Source organism: Bos javanicus, chromosome 14 (assembly GCF_032452875.1).
Source record: "Bos javanicus breed banteng chromosome 14, ARS-OSU_banteng_1.0, whole genome shotgun sequence".
In the NCBI taxonomy this organism is placed as follows: domain Eukaryota; kingdom Metazoa; phylum Chordata; class Mammalia; order Artiodactyla; family Bovidae; genus Bos; species Bos javanicus.
In genome coordinates this window covers 27,336,838-27,355,330 of record NC_083881.1, presented here as the reverse complement: position 1 = coordinate 27,355,330, position 18,493 = coordinate 27,336,838, and the positions used below count along the sequence as shown (strand labels likewise).

Genomic DNA, 18,493 nt, shown 5'->3' with positions numbered 1-18,493 from the left:
AATGGTTTCACTGTATTCTGAAATATAATGATGGTTTCTGGAAAACATCATTCCATGACATCTTGGAGTCTGTTATCAGAGAAAGTTGATTTCTTCAAAGAAGTGGACCTTGCTAAGTAACCACCATCAAGTTTTTTCAGACCTATCTTTGCAGTTGGGCCAAGGAGGCTTTCAGGAGACATCTGCTAAGAGAAGAAGGAGCCAGTGAGACATTCTCTGCTCAAAACTGAACCTTGTCCTTGGAAGGAGAATTCTGACCATAGACTCTGGAGCCAGATGGAACCAGATCGCATCCCTGCTCCATCACTTACTAGCTCTGTTACCTACTTAATTTAACCTCTCTGGGCCTATTTAACTCACACTCAAGAAACAGACACAAGGATTTTTGTCAGAATTTAAGAGTTCAAGTATCTTCAGCATTGTCTGCTCAGCTCATTTCTCATAATAATTTTATATTAAGCTCTTTCACTTAGATTTGTCTCTTAGTCCAGCTCTCCACCCTCCTCCACCCAATGAAATAACGATTAAGGGATTTGGATGAGAAAGGGATTAAGGGATTTGGTTAACAGATTTGGATGAGAAAAAGGGAGGGTGAAGGCAGAAGGAGATGCCATGAGATAAAAACTGAACAAGCTGCTTCAGTACAAACCCTGTGAGCTCTGCTGCCCTGCTCTGTCTTGATAACTATCTAACATAATTTCACAAAAAGGAGAGAGAAGCCATCTCATTATGCAGTGCGACCCTCCCCTGGGCTTCTGTGAATCCAGAAGAGGCCGGTGAGGCCAAGGACCTGACAGTGCACAGTGGCAGAACTGGAGAAGAAGGATAAAAGCAGGTGCCACTCTGCAACCTTGGCTCTGGTTCCTTGGCGCTCTTAAGACACTCCCAGGCGGTGCTCTGAAACATGGTCAAGAATTGGGGGAGAGTGTTAAGTTATCAGAAATGTATCAAATCACTGAACAGGTCTGGCTTGTCTGTTGCATCAGGCATTGTGTTGGCGACTGGCGACACAAAGATGATGACAGACGATGTGACTGATCTCAAGCTCCTATCTGGCTCGTCTAGGGATCCAGATATTATTAAGACCACGTGTGGTCAGAAGCAGCTGAAGGCCTAGGCTACTTGCCCCTGCACGGGGTGGGTGGGTGGGGGGGGGACCCACGGTGGGGACATCAAGGGAGAGGAATGAAGACGTCAGCGCTGCAGAGAGAGATTGCAGATAGAGGCTGCGGAGCAGGGCAAGGAAACGAACTTTTTGCTTTACATTTGCACCTCTTAACTAAGATCTGAAAACGCTGATGGCACAAAAGAAGTAACGTCCTGCTTTAAAACCAACTGCGTATGGCTTAAGCATTTAGTTAGTTCTAACATTACCATTTCAGAAATGTCGTAATATTAATACTGACAAATACAGTTTTTTCGCAAGAAGGGACGTTGCCTCACTTGGCTTTCTGTGTGCACAGGGAAGTGGGATACGAACAAAATTCCCGGTGAAAAGCCAGGAGAGGGTGAGCTCTAATCCAGACGCTGCACACGTGTCGCCCGCCCCGCCCCATCCCCATTGTACAGGGTCCGCCAAAGCTCGCGAGAGTTCTCTTGCCTTCCACGTCTGCCACGTTCCAAAGGACCAGGACAGACTGGAAAGTCGAAAGCTGCTGGCTCTCACAGGCCGCAGCGTCGCGCCAGAGCAGCCCTAAGCCTGCAGCGGGGCGGGGAAAAGCGGCACGGTTCCGCCCCCTCATAGAGGCCCTTGTGACTGGCTGTATATCCCGTCACTCAGCCTTCTGTGGGCGGGGAGGGGTGGGGCTCGCCGGACGGGGGCGTGGCCTCAGGGTGGGTGAGCGGCGCGCTCTCGCGCCGGGAGGGCAGTCACCAGCTCCGAGCAGGCGAGGACCGAGCGCGCGCCGGAGGCACGCGGGCGAAAAGTCCTCGGAGGCGCTGCGGGCGGTGCCGAGACACCCGTGCAGCTTCAGGAGCTGCGGCCCTCACCCGCTGCAGCGCCCGCGCCCCCCACGCCCGGAGGGAGCCCCCAACCCTTGCCTGCTCCAGCGGTGCGCGCGATGGCCCCGCGCAAGAATGCCAAGGGCGGCGGCGGCAACAGCAGCAGCAGCAGCTCTGGCAGTCCGACCGGCTGCACCAGCGGCGGCAGCAGCAGCCCCGGGGCCCGGAGAGGTCAGAGGCGCTCCAGAGCCGGGGTCCGGGTGGCCCGGAGGATGGGGCTCCGTTGGGGGTGGGGGGCGTGGGCGCTGCGAGTCCACCTCCCCAGATGCCGCCGAGCGCCTCCTCCATCCTCCTCCGGGCACGGGGCGGAGGCCGTGCTCGGTGGGCCTGGCGGGTGGGCTGGAGGGGCCGGGCCGGGCCGAGCAGGGAGCCCCTTCCCGGCCGCTCCCTCACCTGCAGTGCGCAGCCGAGATGGAGGTTGTGTCGATCCACTCCTTCTTGGCTCGCTGTGGAATTGATGATAGGCGTAAGAGAAACAGTTTACCTTGGCCGTGCATGTTTTGGAGAGTTTGGAAATGAGCCAAAGTCAGAAAATAAGTTCTTGCCAAACCAGCAGCTTTTAAGTGCAGCCCAAAGGAGAATAAGGCTGCTGGGATGTGTGTGTGGGGCGGGGGAGAGGGGAGTGATTTGAATATTCTTGAAGATTATTTTAAATATTTTTGCCTTTATGTAGCTTTCTTATCGTGCGTTGTAGTTGCCTTTAAATATAACAGAATACCATAAGTACTGGGCAAGCTTCTCTATTTTTTTCCCTTTGTCTTCTCTCTAAAAAAAAAAAGATATTCACCTTTCTCCTTCTGTGCTTATCCAGCAAAGAGAGAGAGAACAGATGTTGTAAATCTGTTTCATCTCATATTTCAGTGGTTCTCGTTTCTTTTATACCTCCTTTGACTCATATTTAGAATATTAAAACTGCAATCCACATGTGTATTGAATCTGAGCTATAAACTTTCCCTTTTAAAATGATTCTAGATTCTTTGTTTCCTGAGGTCTGCAAGGAATGTTATTTACTTGTATCAAAAAAGTAAATCAGAAGACTCTAGTCATCCTTTAAAGAGCTTTTGTTTAAATAGCACTTACCACTCTCTGAAATTATTTGTTTTCATGTGTATTGCCTTCATGTCTCACACATTCCCTCTGGTTGATTCCTTTTCCCAACTCTTTGAGTCTGGCCATTAATAGATGCTCAATAAAAAATTATTTGATGAGTGAATGAATCTGGCCATTAATAGATGCTCAATAAAAAATTATTTGATGAGTGAATGAATTTAAATAGTTAAATTTAAATGATGAAAATAGTGCAGTTGAAATCATTGAATAAATTTACACTCTGAGAACTAATATTTTGTATTGTAGAGAAAAAAGATAGTTTGAATTCCACAGAAAACATATTAATTCACCTTTGACATAAGTAAACTTTGTATTCCTTTGTCACTTGACCTTAATGCCAGTCAGTTGACTTAAACAGGCAGAAGGGTAGATGAAGGGCGGGCTCTGGCTACACTTTTTAAAATATCTAAATGAGAAGAACTCATGCAACTTCAGCTCCAAGTAGAGAAGCTGATGAATGACACTTTAATGTTGTTTTCAAAAGTTTTTTAGCCATTTACAAGCAAAGCACATCATCTTTGTTCCCCTTTGCCTTTTGCAATTCTGGGTAGAGAGGTTTGACTGTATCTGAAGCAGTTTTATTAAATGCCCTGTTGTTGGTGAGAATTAGCATCGACTTTGCCTTTTGCAATTCTGGGTAGAGAGGTTTGACTATATCTGAAGCAGTTGTTTTATTAAATGCCCTGTTGTTGGTGAGAATTAGCATCGACAGTGTGTATTGATTGTATCCCCATCCCCAGTGGTTCAAGATCTGAATCAGTTTTAACAGGTAGGTGATACATTTAGGAAATGTTAGGACCAAAATGAACACATTCGAACTTTGATATTCCAGCATTTTAGAGCAAGTTCTATCCTATTTGAGGATCTACAGCCTTTTAAGCATTTTACACATTGATCCTGTAATTGTTGTGAAACAGACATAGTATATAAAAGAGAATGTGGAAATGAGAGAGGTACCTGTATTACCAGCAAAATATCCACAGACAGTTGACATTGGAGTCTCGCTTGTTACATAACGAGCATTCTTTTTCCGCAGCTATTTTTTTTTTTTTTTCAGTCAGTGATGAGTTCTGACTGTGTGCCACGTGGAAGGCACAGGAGATGAAAGGAGGTTTCTTTCTGTTGTAAGCAGTTGCATTGCAGTGGAACGTGTGATCCGATACCGGAAAGATGGAGCCACTTCTATTTGTTTGCTGTATCTGTCTGTCATTGATGTGTACACATTGATGCCCAAGTCAATACCACATGCTGGGGAAATCACAGAAACTGGAATCTTGGCTGCGGCCGTACCACGAGGCCTGGAAAGATTGTCTGAATCCTTAAAGGTTATATACTTCTTAGAAACCCAACTGATTATTGGATGATCCAAGACTAAAACCAGGTTTTCTCTTATTCATTTGACCATTGTACTGGATTTTTGTTGTGCTGTGGCTAAGTTGTGTCTGACTCTTTGCGACCCCATGGACTGCAGCACACCAGGCCTTGCTGCCCCTCACCATCTCCTGGATTTTAGGTTCTCTAATTTGTAAGATTTTATGGGAATCTTGGAGTCAAAGTTGATTATCTTTTCTTTCTAGCTCTCTATGGCATATTACACCTGTTTTTTTTTTTTTTAAAGAAAAATATGCTTCCTATGGTATCACCAGTTAACTTTTGACTACAGTTGTATTTGAAACAGCATGTTTGAAAATCTTAGTTTGAGAAGAAGTACATGGGCTCAGCTAATGTTTTTTGAGTTGTTTTACATTGAGATTCTGAAGGACATGATGACACTAGTCACATTAAACGTTATTATTTCTAACATTTGTATGTGAAAGTAGAGTGGAAGAGGACCCAGTCCTTTGAAACATTCATTTTAGGGAAAATGTGATTATCTGGACTTTTGTTGATCTTGGTGGTCATTTTTTTCAAACGTGGTGTTTTGAAACTGAAACTTGGAGGTTTATGTAAAAGTTAGATTTTTAAAGCAGGTGTCTGCTTTTTATTTAAGCCTTCAGCTTAAATTGAAAACTGATAAAATGCTTAGCTTTTTGCAGAGCTCAAGTTTGCCTTTTCCAGTTTTATTCTTTAAAATATGAAAGAAACGAGTAAATTGAACATATTACCTTTGTGTGTGTTTGTGCTCAGTCATGTCTGACTCTTTGCGGCCCTGTAGACCGTGGCCTGGCAGGTTCCTCTGTCCATGGAATTTTCCAGGCAAGAATACTGGAGTGGGTTGCCATTTCCTACTCCAGGGATCTTCCCGAACAAGGGATCAAACCCATGATTCCCCTGAGCCTCCTGCATTGCAGGCAGATTATTTACCACTGCACCTCCTGGGAAGTATTTACCTTTACTGCTAAGTCGCTTCAGTCGTGTCCGACTCTGTGCGACCCCATAGATGGCAGCCCACCAGGCTCCCCGTCCCTGGGATTCTCCAGGCAAGAACACTGGAGTGGGTTGCCATTTCCTTCTCCAGTGCATGAAAGTGAAAAGTGAAAGTGAAGTTGCTCAGTTGTGTCCGACTCTCAGCGACCCCATGGAGTGCAGCCTACCAGGCTCCTCCGTCCATGGGATCTTCCAGGCAAGAGTACTGGAGTGGGGTGCCATTGCCTTCTCCATTTACCTTTAACTCACACATAAGAAAAACTGACTTGCTTGACCAACTGAGGCCAAGGGAAACCTCTTTCAGATTTATTGATTTGAAGATCTTTGATCAACAGGGATCATGATGTGCTTTTATACTTATTTTGTAGTTACAGACTCTGGTATATATAATGCTTTTGTTTAGAGTTTCCCTTTGCAATGTCATTCAGTCTTTCCCTGTAGCTTCTAACTTGCTAGGGGATGTAAACATCTATTTCCTTTGTCTAATAGTGTTGTGCCACCACATCACACTTCACCAGTAGGTGTCACTGTAGAACACTTTTTCCTCTTTCAAGTTTCAGCTGTATCATCTACTTGTTTTTTAAATTTAAGAGCCCTGTACATACTCAGAGGGCTTCTCTGGTGGTTCAGAGGGTAAAGCGTCTGCCTGCAATGCGGGAGACAGGGGTTCGATCCCTGGGTCGGGAAGATCCCCTGGAGAAGGAAATGAACCATTGATGGACAACTAATTTAAAATGCTCAGCCACTGCTATTTAATTCTGTCACAGTCTCTAACAGCAGGTTTTGAAATTTAGTAGTAATAGTCAGGCCCTAGCAGTCTTATTTCAGAAAAGGCAATGGCACCCCACTCCAGTACTCTTGCCTGGAAAATCCCATGGACAGCAGAGCCTGGTAGGCTGCAGTCCATGGGGTCTCTAAGAGTCGGACACAACTGAGCGACTTCCCTTTCACTTTTCACTTTCACGCATTGGAGAAGGAAATGGCAACCCACTCCAGTGTTCTTGCCTGGAGAATCCCAGGGACGGGGGAGTCTGGTGGGTTTCCGTCTATGGGGTCGCACAGAGTCAGACACGACTGGAGTGACTTAGCAGCAGCGGCAGCAGTCTTATTTATTTAGGCTGATTGTATTTAGAATTAAATGCATTGATGAACTATCTGTAAAATTATACATTTGAAGATGTTTGATTTTGATGCATGTTAATCATTTAGAATTTTTTTCTTCCTTATTGCTTTCAATATATCTTAGACTGCTTAGTAATTAACAGACACAATACATTTCTGTTTGCCCTCTGACTCCATTGAACGAGGAGGCCTTGGTGAAATTCCTTTCCTTTAATCATTTTGTGCCAGTTAATCGTTTGTGAGTCAGTCTAGAATGAAAAGATAGGAAGGCCATAATTCTTCCGCCAGAGGAACTGTGTGCTGTTTTGTGTTCATTTGAACAGCAGTTTCAACTGGCCAGATTGTATGAAAAATGAGTGTTAGTCGCTCAGTTGTGTCCGACTCTGAGGCCCCATGGTGGGTCTCCTCTGTCCCTGGAACTCTCCAGGCAAGAACACTGGCGTGGGTAGTCATTCCCTTGTCCAGGGGATCTTCCCAACCCAGGGATCGAACTCTCGGCTCCTATGTTGGCAGGTGGATTCTTTACTGTCTAAGCCACAGGGCAGCTCAGATTGTATGGAACCAAGTGCTAAAAAGTATTGGGAGGGAATTCTTGAACACATAATTATTATTTTTTAACATAGTTACCTTTTTTAAAAAGTCTTTATTGAATTTGTTATAGTATTGTTTCTTTTCTTTCTTGTCTTTTTAAAAAATGTTTTAGTTTTTTGGCCACAAGGCACGTGGGATGTTATCTCCCCGACCAGGGATCAAACCTGCAACCCCTCTACTGGAACGTGAAGTCTTAACCACTGGACCGCTAGGGAAGTCCTTTGCACACAATTTGAAAATGACCAAACATTAACCTGGGTTCGGAAGTAAAAGGAGAGATCTATACTTTAGCTTTACTTTAAAATCATGTGTCTCAGAGAGATTACTAGACAATGAGAGATTCTCATTTTCATCTGATTGGCAACAGAGTAGCTTGGATTAAGAATCATGTGAGCTTTCCACTTTATTTTTAGTTACTATTGAAAATTTAACCTCTGAGTTCTTTGGTCCCAGTAGAATATCTGCCCCGCCCCCCACCCCACCCCTCACCCCCCGCCCATTTTTTTTTTATTCTCCAGAAGGACATTGTAGTTTGGGAAAATCTGATGACCTGGATTCATAGGCATTTAAGAACTGAGTAGCAGGTCACTCAAAATTTTTAAACCTGGTCTCAAATGGAAAGAATTATTCAGGGTTGTGACAGCCCTAAAATCAATTCTATATGCCTTTCTGTTGCTCAGGTTTTTCATCAAAGTACCCGTAATGGTAAAGGTGCCTATGAAACTTTGGAGAATATATAAGGCTGTAGAACTAAGCAGGCTATTGCATGCTTGAAACATTTTTTATGATTTAGGAAATGAATTTTTGTCATACAGGGTAGCATCTGTTTGAGTCAAGTGGATGTCCTAGAAGTCATGTTCATAGCGGGTTCTGAGTACCCTTTGACACATTTCTGGCTGCCTCTGGGGTGCACGTCAGCCTTCAAGTTTAGGATTTACCCTCAGATCCCTTCTGGAGCTGCACTGTTTTCTCTTACTAGAGCTCAGATCTATTTCAGTCTTTTGATGTTACTCCAGCATACTGCTTTAATATTCTGAAAATACACAAGTTAGTTCGTGTCTGGGGGTATTTCTGCATCTCCTGTGTGGTTTCATTTCATTCTGTCCTAAGATAAACAGAACATTTTAAAATTAGCTTCCCTTTAATAAATTCTGTATGTACAGAGAACCCATCTACGGTTTACCCAGATCCCTGGGAAAGCCTCAGCCATCTGTTGGGAGAGGTGGGGGTGCTCAGGCTCCTCCTGTGCTCCAGTATCCACTGCTCAAGCATCTGTGCAGCTCTGAATATAAATCTTGGTGGATACGTGTCTGGTGTTTAGTCCTGCAGATCTGGCCGTTTCTACTAGAGGACCAGAGATTAGGATGTTCATTTCTTCCTTCTCTTCATCTCTACGTGCCACTGTAGGGGCCTTGTTCTGAAGTCCATTGCTTTAGCGGTTTCTTCTGCTAGCGCTAGGAACCAAGGTAGTATTTCCTCATTAGTCATTATTGTTTTTTAATGAGAGTGCTTCAGGCATTTGCTCTGCATTTAACATTTGCTTTTCAAGGGTTTGTCTTGGTTACCTTTGGCTGATGTGGATATCTTTTAAGGGCAGATCACTGAGTCTAACTTAGTTCTGATCAGGTTGATGACGCCTGAGGACAAATTTGCTGTAGATAACCTATTAGAATCAAAGGAAATTTGTTTTAAAAAATAATTTTTTAAAATTTTGTGTTGGGGTATAGTCAATTGGGGTTTCCCAAGTGGCGATAGTGGTTAAGAACCTGCCTGGCAATGCAGGTAGACGTAAGAGATGCGAGTTTGATCCCTGGGTCAGGAAGATCCCCTGGAGGAGGGCGTGGTGACCCACTCCAGTATTCTTGCCTGGAGAACCCCACAGACACTGGAGCCTGGTGGGCCGCAGTTCATAGAGTTGCATAGAGTTGGACACAACTGAAGTGACTTAGCACGCACACATAGCTGATTAACAAACAATATTGTGGTAGTTTTCAGGTGAACAGGAAAGGATTCAGCCCTGCATACGCAGCTATCTTTTCTCCCTCATGCTCCCCTTCCCTCCAGGCCACCACATAACACTGGGCAGAGTTCCCTGTGCTATACAGGAGGTCCTTGTTGGTTATCCATTTTAAATACAGCAGTGTGCACATGTCCATCCCAAACTCCCTAACTATCCCTTCCCCCCATCCTTTCCCCTGGGAACCATAAGTTCCTTTAGACTCAGAGGAAATGTTGAGGCTACTTGGTGAGTAAGTCTTTAGAAAAGATACTTACACAAGATCTTCTGAAGGCTTGGGGCTGGTCTCTGGCCCCCTTGGAAATCCAGGTGTCTCGCCTGGTCGATCTGGCTGTAGCGTGGCCTTCCTCATCTGCCATGGATGCTCTCCATGCTCTTAACGCGGACTGGGCCTGGGGGTGGTGGTGGGGGGTGTTTAGTTAGTGCAGAGTGGAAACGACTGTTGCTGTGCTTGGAAAGACGCCAGCCTTTCTTTCCTGCATGTGTTCCTACAGATTTAACCCCGTGACTCATTCTGCATGGGAGCCAGCAAGCATCAGTCTTAATTTTGAGTGAGAAAATATGACTGGAGAAAATAATGTTGTTCCGTCACCAGTACTATATAACTGTTATTTCTCATAGCTTGTCTAGGTTTGACAGCCTTTGCTGTCATGACCTAGTGCAGACTCAGGGCTGTTTTGTTCTCTCCTGTCTCTCACTTTGGTTCTTGTTTATTATATTGCTATTGTACAGTTTCTCACGCTGTCTTTCACACTCTGTTTTTAATTCAGTTTTCCTGAATTGGTCTACTGGAAAGTCTGTTTGGTCTAGATTCACAGGTAAATTTTATTTAGAAGTTAATTTTTTTCCCCTTACATGAAAATAAAAATCTGTGTTGTGTTTATTGAAAGAATACCTGCATTTAACTTTTCCATTTTTTGAGTCAAATCAATTTGAATAAGATGCTTGTCAGTTACTGAATTTTATATTTACAAATTATTTCACGCATTTTGCTTTTTGATGGAGAGCCATCTCTCTTTTAGAATGTAAATATTTCTATGTGTTGCTCTTTAAAACTATCTATTTGTAATATTATATATTAAGATGTTTACATAGATATAAATAATGCAGTGACTTACATGTAGCCACCATACAGATGAGAAAGTAAAATATTACCAAATTCTTGGTTTCTCCTCTCCTGTGTTATCCCTTTACAATCTTAAACATTTTGTGATAATCATTGTCATACATTGCTTTATAATATATATTATATAATATATAGCTTCCCTCGTGGCTCAGTCAGTGAAGAATCTGCCTGCAATGCAGGAGACCCAGGTTCAGTCCCTGGGTTGGAAAGATTCCCTGGAGAAGGAAATGGCAACCCACTCCAGTATCCTTGCCTGGAAAATCCCATGGACAGAGGAGCCTGGTGGGTTACAGTCCTTGGGGTTGCAGAGTCAGGCAAGACTGAGTGACTACCATATAATATAGATAGTAATATATTAGATAACATAATGTTATGCTGCAAATATGATATATATAGTGTAATAGTCATATATAACTTAATATAATATTCTGTTGCATATTGTATACTATATATCCATTTGTATAAAATATATTATTAAATTTTATATTTATGAAAATTGCTCAGGAAATATATCTATATCCCTATGTATAGAAATATGTGTGTATGTATAGATACATATACGTTTGTTTGTTGTTGCTGTGTTTAGTTACTAAATCGTTTCCAACTGTTTTGTGACCCCATGGACTATAGCCCACCAGGCTTCTCTGTCCATGGGATTTTCCAGACAAGAATATGGATCAGATCAGATCAGATCAGTCGCTCAGTCGTGTCCGACTCTTTGAGACCCCATGAACCGCAGCATGCCAGGCCTCCCTGTCCATCACCAACTCCCGGAGTTCACTCAGACTCAACGTCCATCGAGTCAATGTTGCCATCCAGCCATCTCATCCTCTGTCGTCCCCTTCTCCTCCTGCCCCCAATCCCTCCCAGCATCAGGGTCTTTTCCAATGAGTCAACTCTTCGCATGAGGTGGCCAAAGTACTGGAGTTTCAGCTTTAGCATCATTCCTTCCAAAGAAATCCCAGGGCTGATCTCCTTCAGAATGGACTGGTTGGATCTCCTTGCAGTCCAAGGGACTCTCAAGAGTCTTCTCCAACACCACAGTTCAAAAGCATCAATTCTTCGGCGCTCAGTCTTCTTCACAGTCCAACTCTCACATCCATACATGGCCACAGGAAAAACCATAGCCTTGACTAGACGAACCTTTGTTGGCAAAGTAATGTCTCTGCTTTTGAATATGCTATCTAGGTTGGTCATAACTTTCCTTCCAAGGAGTAAGCGTCTTTTAATTTCATGGCTGCAGTCACCGTCTGTAGTGATTTTGGAGCCCAGAAAAATAAAGTCTGACACTGTTTCCACTGTTTCCCCATCTATTTCCCATGAAGTGATGGGACAGGATGCCATGATCTTTGTTTTCTGAATGTTGAGCTTTAAGCCAACTTTTTCACTCTCCACTTATACTTTCATCAAGAGGCTTTTGAGTTCCTCTTCACTTTCTGCCATAAGGGTAGTGTCATCTGCATAACTGAGGTTACTGATATTTCTCCCGGCAATCTTGATTCCAGCTGTTAGAATATGGAAGTGGGTTGCAATTTTCTCCTCCAGGGGATCTTCCCAACCCAGGGATCGACCCCACATCTTCTGCGTTGCAGGTGGATTCTTTTACCACTGAGCCACCAGGGAAGCCCGTACGTTTGTTTAGTGCATGTCAAAAGTTTTATAAATAGGCTCATACTTGTCAACTATTGGACACTATTTGCTTAAGACTCTACCAAACTGGCTCTATGTTTTCATATATATAGTTCTTCACTATATGAATGTGCTTTTTCTTTAGCCATCCTGGAGTCCAGGACGACTGTGTTTGTTTTCATTGCTTTCTTTCAAACACTGCTCCCTGAACCCTCTTGGAGTTGTCTATTACCTTGTATATGTCTAAGTCCTTTCCTAGAGCATAATTTAGGATTGGAATTGTTGGGTCATAGCAAATACACATATTAAACTTCACCAAGTATCACCTTTTTTTCCCCAACCTCAAAGTGCTTGTATCACTTTACACTCCCACCCACCATGAAAACAGCTACCTGTGTGCAGCAACCACATTACCAACACTTGGTAACCTTTAATATTGCAAGTTTAGTAAGTTTAGTGCATGTGAAGTAGTGTTTGTGTTTTAAACTTGCGTTTTTCTCATCACCAATGAGGTTACTAGTGAGAATAGCTATTCGAGTTTCCTTTCCTGTGAATTTTTTTTTAATATATATACATATATATATATAACCTATTTGTCTAGGTTTTTAAATTCTATATAATTTACATTTTTGATTTGTTGAATTTCTTTATCTTGAACCTTTTGATTGTGTGATAAAGGGCTTCTCCCAGTCTATGATTATTCATGTTGTCATTTTCTGTAGTATAATTTGTTGAATAGAATTTTTAGATTTTTGATCCATTGATAATAGCATTTTTCTATTTTCTTCTTTATGGTTTGTGCTTTATCTAGGACATATTTTCTAACAGAGATCATAAAACATTTTCTTTTTTTCTATAAACTACTGAATTTTGCCTTTTACATTTAGATGTCTAAACGATGGGGTGTGGTTTTTATTGTATATATTGTTGGGTAGGGATCTGATATTTTTAAAGATGAATAATGAAAATGTCCTGCACCATTAGTTGAAGTGTCTTCTTTCTACACTAATCTGCTGTATCACCTATTGTGTCTAGATACCTGTGACTGTTTTGTTCCTGGTATGTGGAATTAGGCAGGTCCTTCTATCCTGTCTTTTTCATCATTGTCCTCACTGTTTGGGGACCTTTCTTTGCCTGTGTCTTTTTAGAATCTGCACATCAAGTTAAGTTTCATGAAGAATATTTCAGGATTTTGACTGGGATTGTATTCAATTTATAGAACAGTTTGGGACAAATGTGTGTGTGTGTGTGTTTAGTCACTAAGTCATGTCTGACTTTTTGCAACCCCATGGACTGCTGCATGCCAGGCTTCCCTGTCTTTCACTATCTCCTGGAGTTTGCACAAATTGGGACAAGAGCACACATATAATAATGAGTATTTCTGTACATAAACATGGTGCAACTTCCTATATATTTGTCTTACAGTGACTTCTTATAATTTTATCCCAAAGTGGTATGCCTCTTTGATTAGATTTAGCCTAAGTGCTTTACTGTTGTTGTTGTTCAGTTGCTCAGTCACACCCAACTCTTTGTGACTCCATAGCCTGTAGCCGGCCAGGCTCCTCTGCTTATGGGATTTTCCAGGCAAGAATACTGGAGTTGTTTGCCATGTCCTCCTTCAGGGGATCTTCCTAACCCAGGGGTCAAACCCGTGTCTCCTGCATTGCAGGTGATCTCTTGCATCACAGGCATATCTATACTTCTGAGCCACTAGGGGAGCCCTTAGATGACTCACCAGTCAGTTCAGTTCAGTTCAGTCGATCAGTCGTGTCTGACTCTTTGCGACCCCATGAATTGCAGCACGCCAGGCTTCCCTGTCCATCACCAACTCCCGGAGTTCACTCAGACTCACGTCCATCCAGTCAATGATGCCATCCAGCCATCTCATCCTCTGTCGTCCCCTTCTCCTCCTGCTCCCAACCCCTCCCAGCATCAGAGTTGTTTCCAATGAGTCAACTCTTCCCATGAGGTGGCCAAAGTACTGGAGTTTCAGCTTTAGCATCATTCCTTCCAAAGAAATCCCAGGGCTGATCTCCTTCAGAATGGACTGGTTGGATCTCCTTGCAGTCCAAGGGACTCTCAAGAGTCTTCTCCAACACCACAGTTCAAAAGCATCAATTCTTCGGTGCTCAGCTTTCTTCACAGTCCAACTCTCACGTCCATACATGACCACTGGAAAAACCATAGCCTTGACTAGATGGACCTTTGTTGGCAAAGTAATGTCTCTGCTTTTGAATATGCTATCTAGGTTGGTCATAACTTTCCTTCTAAGGAGTAATCAGTTAGATGACTCATAACTGGTCCTATTTCATCCTTCAGGCATTGTCATCTTCATAAAGTGTAAGTTCGATCATGTCGCTTATTTGAAAACCTTGTCTGGTCTTCCTGGTCCTCAAGGTGTAGTTTAGATTCCTTAGCACCATCTAGCAGGCTCCTCATGATCTTGCCCCTCTTACTCTCTCTGCTGCTGCTGCTAAGTCACTTCAGTCATGTCCGACTCTGTGCGACCCCATAGACGGAAGCCCACCAAGCCCCACCGTCCCTGGGATTCTCCAGGCAAGAACACTGGAGTGGGTTGCCATTTCCTTCTCAAATGCAGGAAAGGGAAAAGTGAAAGTGAAGTTGCTCAGTCGTGTCCAACTCTTCGAGACCCCATGGACTGCAGCCCACCAGGCTCCTCCATCTATGGGATTTTCCAGGCAAGAGTACAGGAGTGGGGTGCCATTGCCTTCTCCACTTACCCTCTCTAGCCAATCTTAAACTGCTCTCTTTATATTAATTCACCCACGTCAGGTCACTCTCTGAGGTCTCTGCATTTGCGCTTGCTGTTTCTTCTGTGACAGCCCCACACTTGCTCTTTCCCTGTGTGGCTCCTGTGTATCTGTCAAGATGCAGCTACCCCATCAGTTCTTCTACCTTCTGTTGATCATCTTTCCAGTGGGTTTTGCAACCCTCCTCCCCGCTCCCCCAGCATGAGCGTCTGTAGCGCCCTCTGCAGGTACTGTCTTAACATCCTCATTGATCCACAGGTTCCTCTATGCTATGCAATGCTAAGTCACTTCAGTTGTGTCCGACTCTGTGTGACCCCATAGATAGCAGCCCACCAGGCTCCCCGTCCCTGGGATTCTCCAGGCAAGAACACTGGAGTGGGTTGCCATTTCCTTCTCCAATGCATGAAAGTGAAAAGTGAAAGTGAAGTCGCTCAGTCGGGTCCGACTCTTAGCGACCCCATGGATTGCAGCCTACCAGGCTCCTCCATCCATGGGATTTTCCAAGCAAGAGTCCTGGAGTGGGGTGCCATTGCCTTCTAGCAGATGAGAAAAGTGTGAAAACACAGTATTAGACTGCACTGGACCCGAGGACTAGCTCTGCCACTCATTTTTGACCTTTTAGTAAGTCAACAAACCTCTCTCAGCATTTTGAAATATTTCTTCATCTCTCAAATGGAGATAACTCACACTTATACAAACTGATGCATAGTAAGCGTTTCTTAACAACTGCAGTTGTGGTACATGGTGATGGTGATACCCCCTTGAACAGAACAGATGTTTAGTTTTGTACTGTGATCATCTGCTGTCTTTCGTTCTTGCTTGATCATAAAGGCAAAAACTTTATGATCTGTGTTAGGAACAGACACCAGACGCAGACCCCCGTAAACAGTTAGGAATTGATTTCATTAAGAAAGATGTGGTGTGCTCGTACCAGCTGTGGTAGGATCAGTGGTTCAGAAAGTCCTCAGAGCACGTGACTTCTCGGTGTCGGTGTCTGTCATCCTGAGGTTGGCTCCTCTGGGACTCAAGATGGCAGCTGGCAGCCTTGGGGTTTCTTGCTTCCCTGTTCACACTCGACTGGAGAAGGGGGCTTTTTCTCTTTTGCATAGAACAGAACTCCTTGGCTCCACACTGCCTGTCTCTCCACTGCTGGTTGGTAATGGGTTACCCGGATTGTTCTGATCAGAGGTCAGCAATGGTGATCACATGATCTCCCTGGAAACAACTATCATTTTCTTTTTTCCTAATTTTTTAAATTGGAGGATAACTATAGTGTCATGTTGGTTTCTGCTGTACAACAGTGTGAGTCAGTCGCTAACATTTTTTTTATGTTATTACATTTTTCTCTTGATTTCTTTTCAACTGATTTAAAAAGCCAAAACCATTCTTAGGCCCTGGTTCATATAAAAACGGGAGGTGGGTCGAAGCGCACTCACCCTGGTCAAGAGTACTTGCTGGAGCTGGGAGAATTACTCCTAGGGTTTGGTGTAGGTAAACACCATGTTCCATTTTCTTTTCATCTCCAGTACTTAAATGATGGTCTGTGCATAGTAGGCACTCAGTAAATATGGTGTGAACAAATTTACAGGGAAAAGTCTTACTTCCCTCTCACAGATCAAAAGGGCACTGATGGTGTAAGCTGTGTTTTTTGTGTTTCTTCCACACTGCCTTGAATGTAAAAGGTGCTCCAGAATTATGTTATATGCATGGATTTTTTTTTTTTTAACATTTATGTTATGGGCCATAAGACAGACTGAAAAATCCTCTTGATGTTTATGAATGTTGGAGTTAAAGAAATAAAAATTATTAAGATGTGGAGAATTATTTAAAATGAGCAAGTCCTTTCTGGTAGTTTCGACATACAAGTACTTAGGCCAGTAGGAAGCATTCGTATTTCATTCATTCTGATTAGGAGGAACGTTTGGGCAGAAGCAGGCATTTATTTGTTCTGCAGCATTTTGATTTTCCCTCACTTTAGCCTTAAATGTGACTCATTGATAGGCTAAAATTATGTGAATACTGAAATACTGCTAAATTTTTGTTCCCTTTAGTTTTTGGTTTTGGCTTTTAAAATTCATTTGTAAGAGTTATGGAGATTTCCTTCTTAAGACTAAAGTTTGACAATCCTAATTAAAAAATATAGAAAAACTATAAGTGAAAGTGAAAGTTGCTCAGTCGAGTCTGACTCTTGGCGACCCCATGGACTGTACAGTCCATGGAATTCTCCAGGCCAGAATACAGGAGTGGATAGCCTTTTCCTTCTCCAGGGAATCTTCCCAACCTAGGGATTGAACCTAGGTCTGCCACATTGTAGGCGGATTCTTTACTAGCTGAGCCACAAGGGAATCCCAATGCTATTAATAACATTTATAAAGAGGATTGTACTTCAAAGTTCTGTATCTTTAAAATTCAAGAGAATGGTTCTTCCCAAGTGATTGTCTTATGTCCACATTGTCCCGTATACTCCTTTAGCCTAATGTTGTTGTTGTTTAGTCACTGAGTTATATCCAACTCTTTGTGTTCCCAATGGACTAGAGCCCACCCGTCTTCTCTGTCCATAGAATTTCCCAGGCAAGAACACTGGAGTGGGTAGCCATTTCCTCCTCTAGGGGATCTTCTCGACCCTAGGTTTGAACCTGCATCTCCTGCATTGATCATCCATCCTAAATACCCTAATATTAGTACTCACCAAAATGAACTTTTATTTTATTTCTGTTTTACTCCTCCACTGGACTGTAAGCAAAGTGGCCTCTCTGTTCATTGTACAGCAGGGATTTCAAGAGTTATTAGTCAAAGGAATGAATATTCAGGTGCATGGAGAAAATGGTGAAAACCTTTTAAAAAGTTACCATCCTGTGATTTTGATAACTTTGTGTCTTAAAATCTTTATTAGATTATAGAGCTGAAAGCACCTTGTTCTGCTGATCTGAATTATTTGTTGAGCTGAATTTGTTTAATCTGAGTTATTTATTTGAAATGTTCTATTTAGGGCAAGACTTTTATCCAAGATGGTATTACAGACATTTAGCCAGTCCTGGGAAGATACTGTACCCTGTCAGGACAGCACCTGTTAAATATACCTGTGCTTTCTGCCCAAACATTAGCTTCTCAGTAACTGGCATAAAGCTTTGCAACTTCAGCCTTTTCAGCTGGTCAGATTTTGTTGGGTCATACTCCTAGGAACCTTTGGCAGCAGACTAGCTGGCTTTTTCTGGAACACAGCCAAGAGACCAGTGCTTGCGACAGTTTATGCAGTGGAACCTGAGTGCAGGCTGGTGAGCCGGGTGCCTGGTGAATTTTATTCCAGGTGACCTCAGCTGGGTGCGTGGGGGCCAGTCTGTTTGGTGAAGGTGGAGCTGAGGGAGGTGTTGGATATGGAAGTTAGGGCAAAATGAGTCAGTGAGAGTTGAGTTAGGGGACACCTGAGCATGTGGTGACATTGACTGTCACTTTGGTTTTTGAACTGGGGCAGGATAGGGAGGAAAGGGACAGACTTGGAGTATGAGGTTGAGGCAGCTGAGTGGATGAAGCCCGTGGGGTCCTGGCTGGACCTGTCCTGGTCATTCCTGTCCCTCACCCAGAAGCAGCCTGTGGTCTGGTTTTGTTTTCAGAATGCCGCTGCTACTGCTGCTAAGTTGCTTCAGTCATGCCGGACTCTTTGCTACCCAGTAGACTCCAACCTGCCAGACCTCTCTGTCCATGGGATTCTCCAGGCAAGAATACTGGAGTGGGTCGCATGCCCTCCTTTGGGGAATCTTC

At 43.4% G+C, this 18,493-nt stretch overlaps 1 protein-coding gene across 4 annotated transcripts in view; it reads left to right on the top strand.

Moving 5' to 3' along the window:
- The first annotated feature begins 1,821 nt into the window (after positions 1–1,821).
- ASPH (aspartate beta-hydroxylase) overlaps positions 1,822–18,493 on the top strand; it is a 189,825-nt gene continuing 173,153 nt past the window's right edge. For all 4 annotated transcript variants that reach the window (XM_061438824.1, XM_061438823.1, XM_061438822.1 and 1 more), the window contains exon 1: positions 1,822–2,172. In XM_061438824.1, coding sequence (XP_061294808.1) covers positions 2,061–2,172 — 112 coding nt within the window. In that variant the 5' untranslated portion in view covers positions 1,822–2,060. The remainder of the gene's footprint in view (positions 2,173–18,493) is intronic.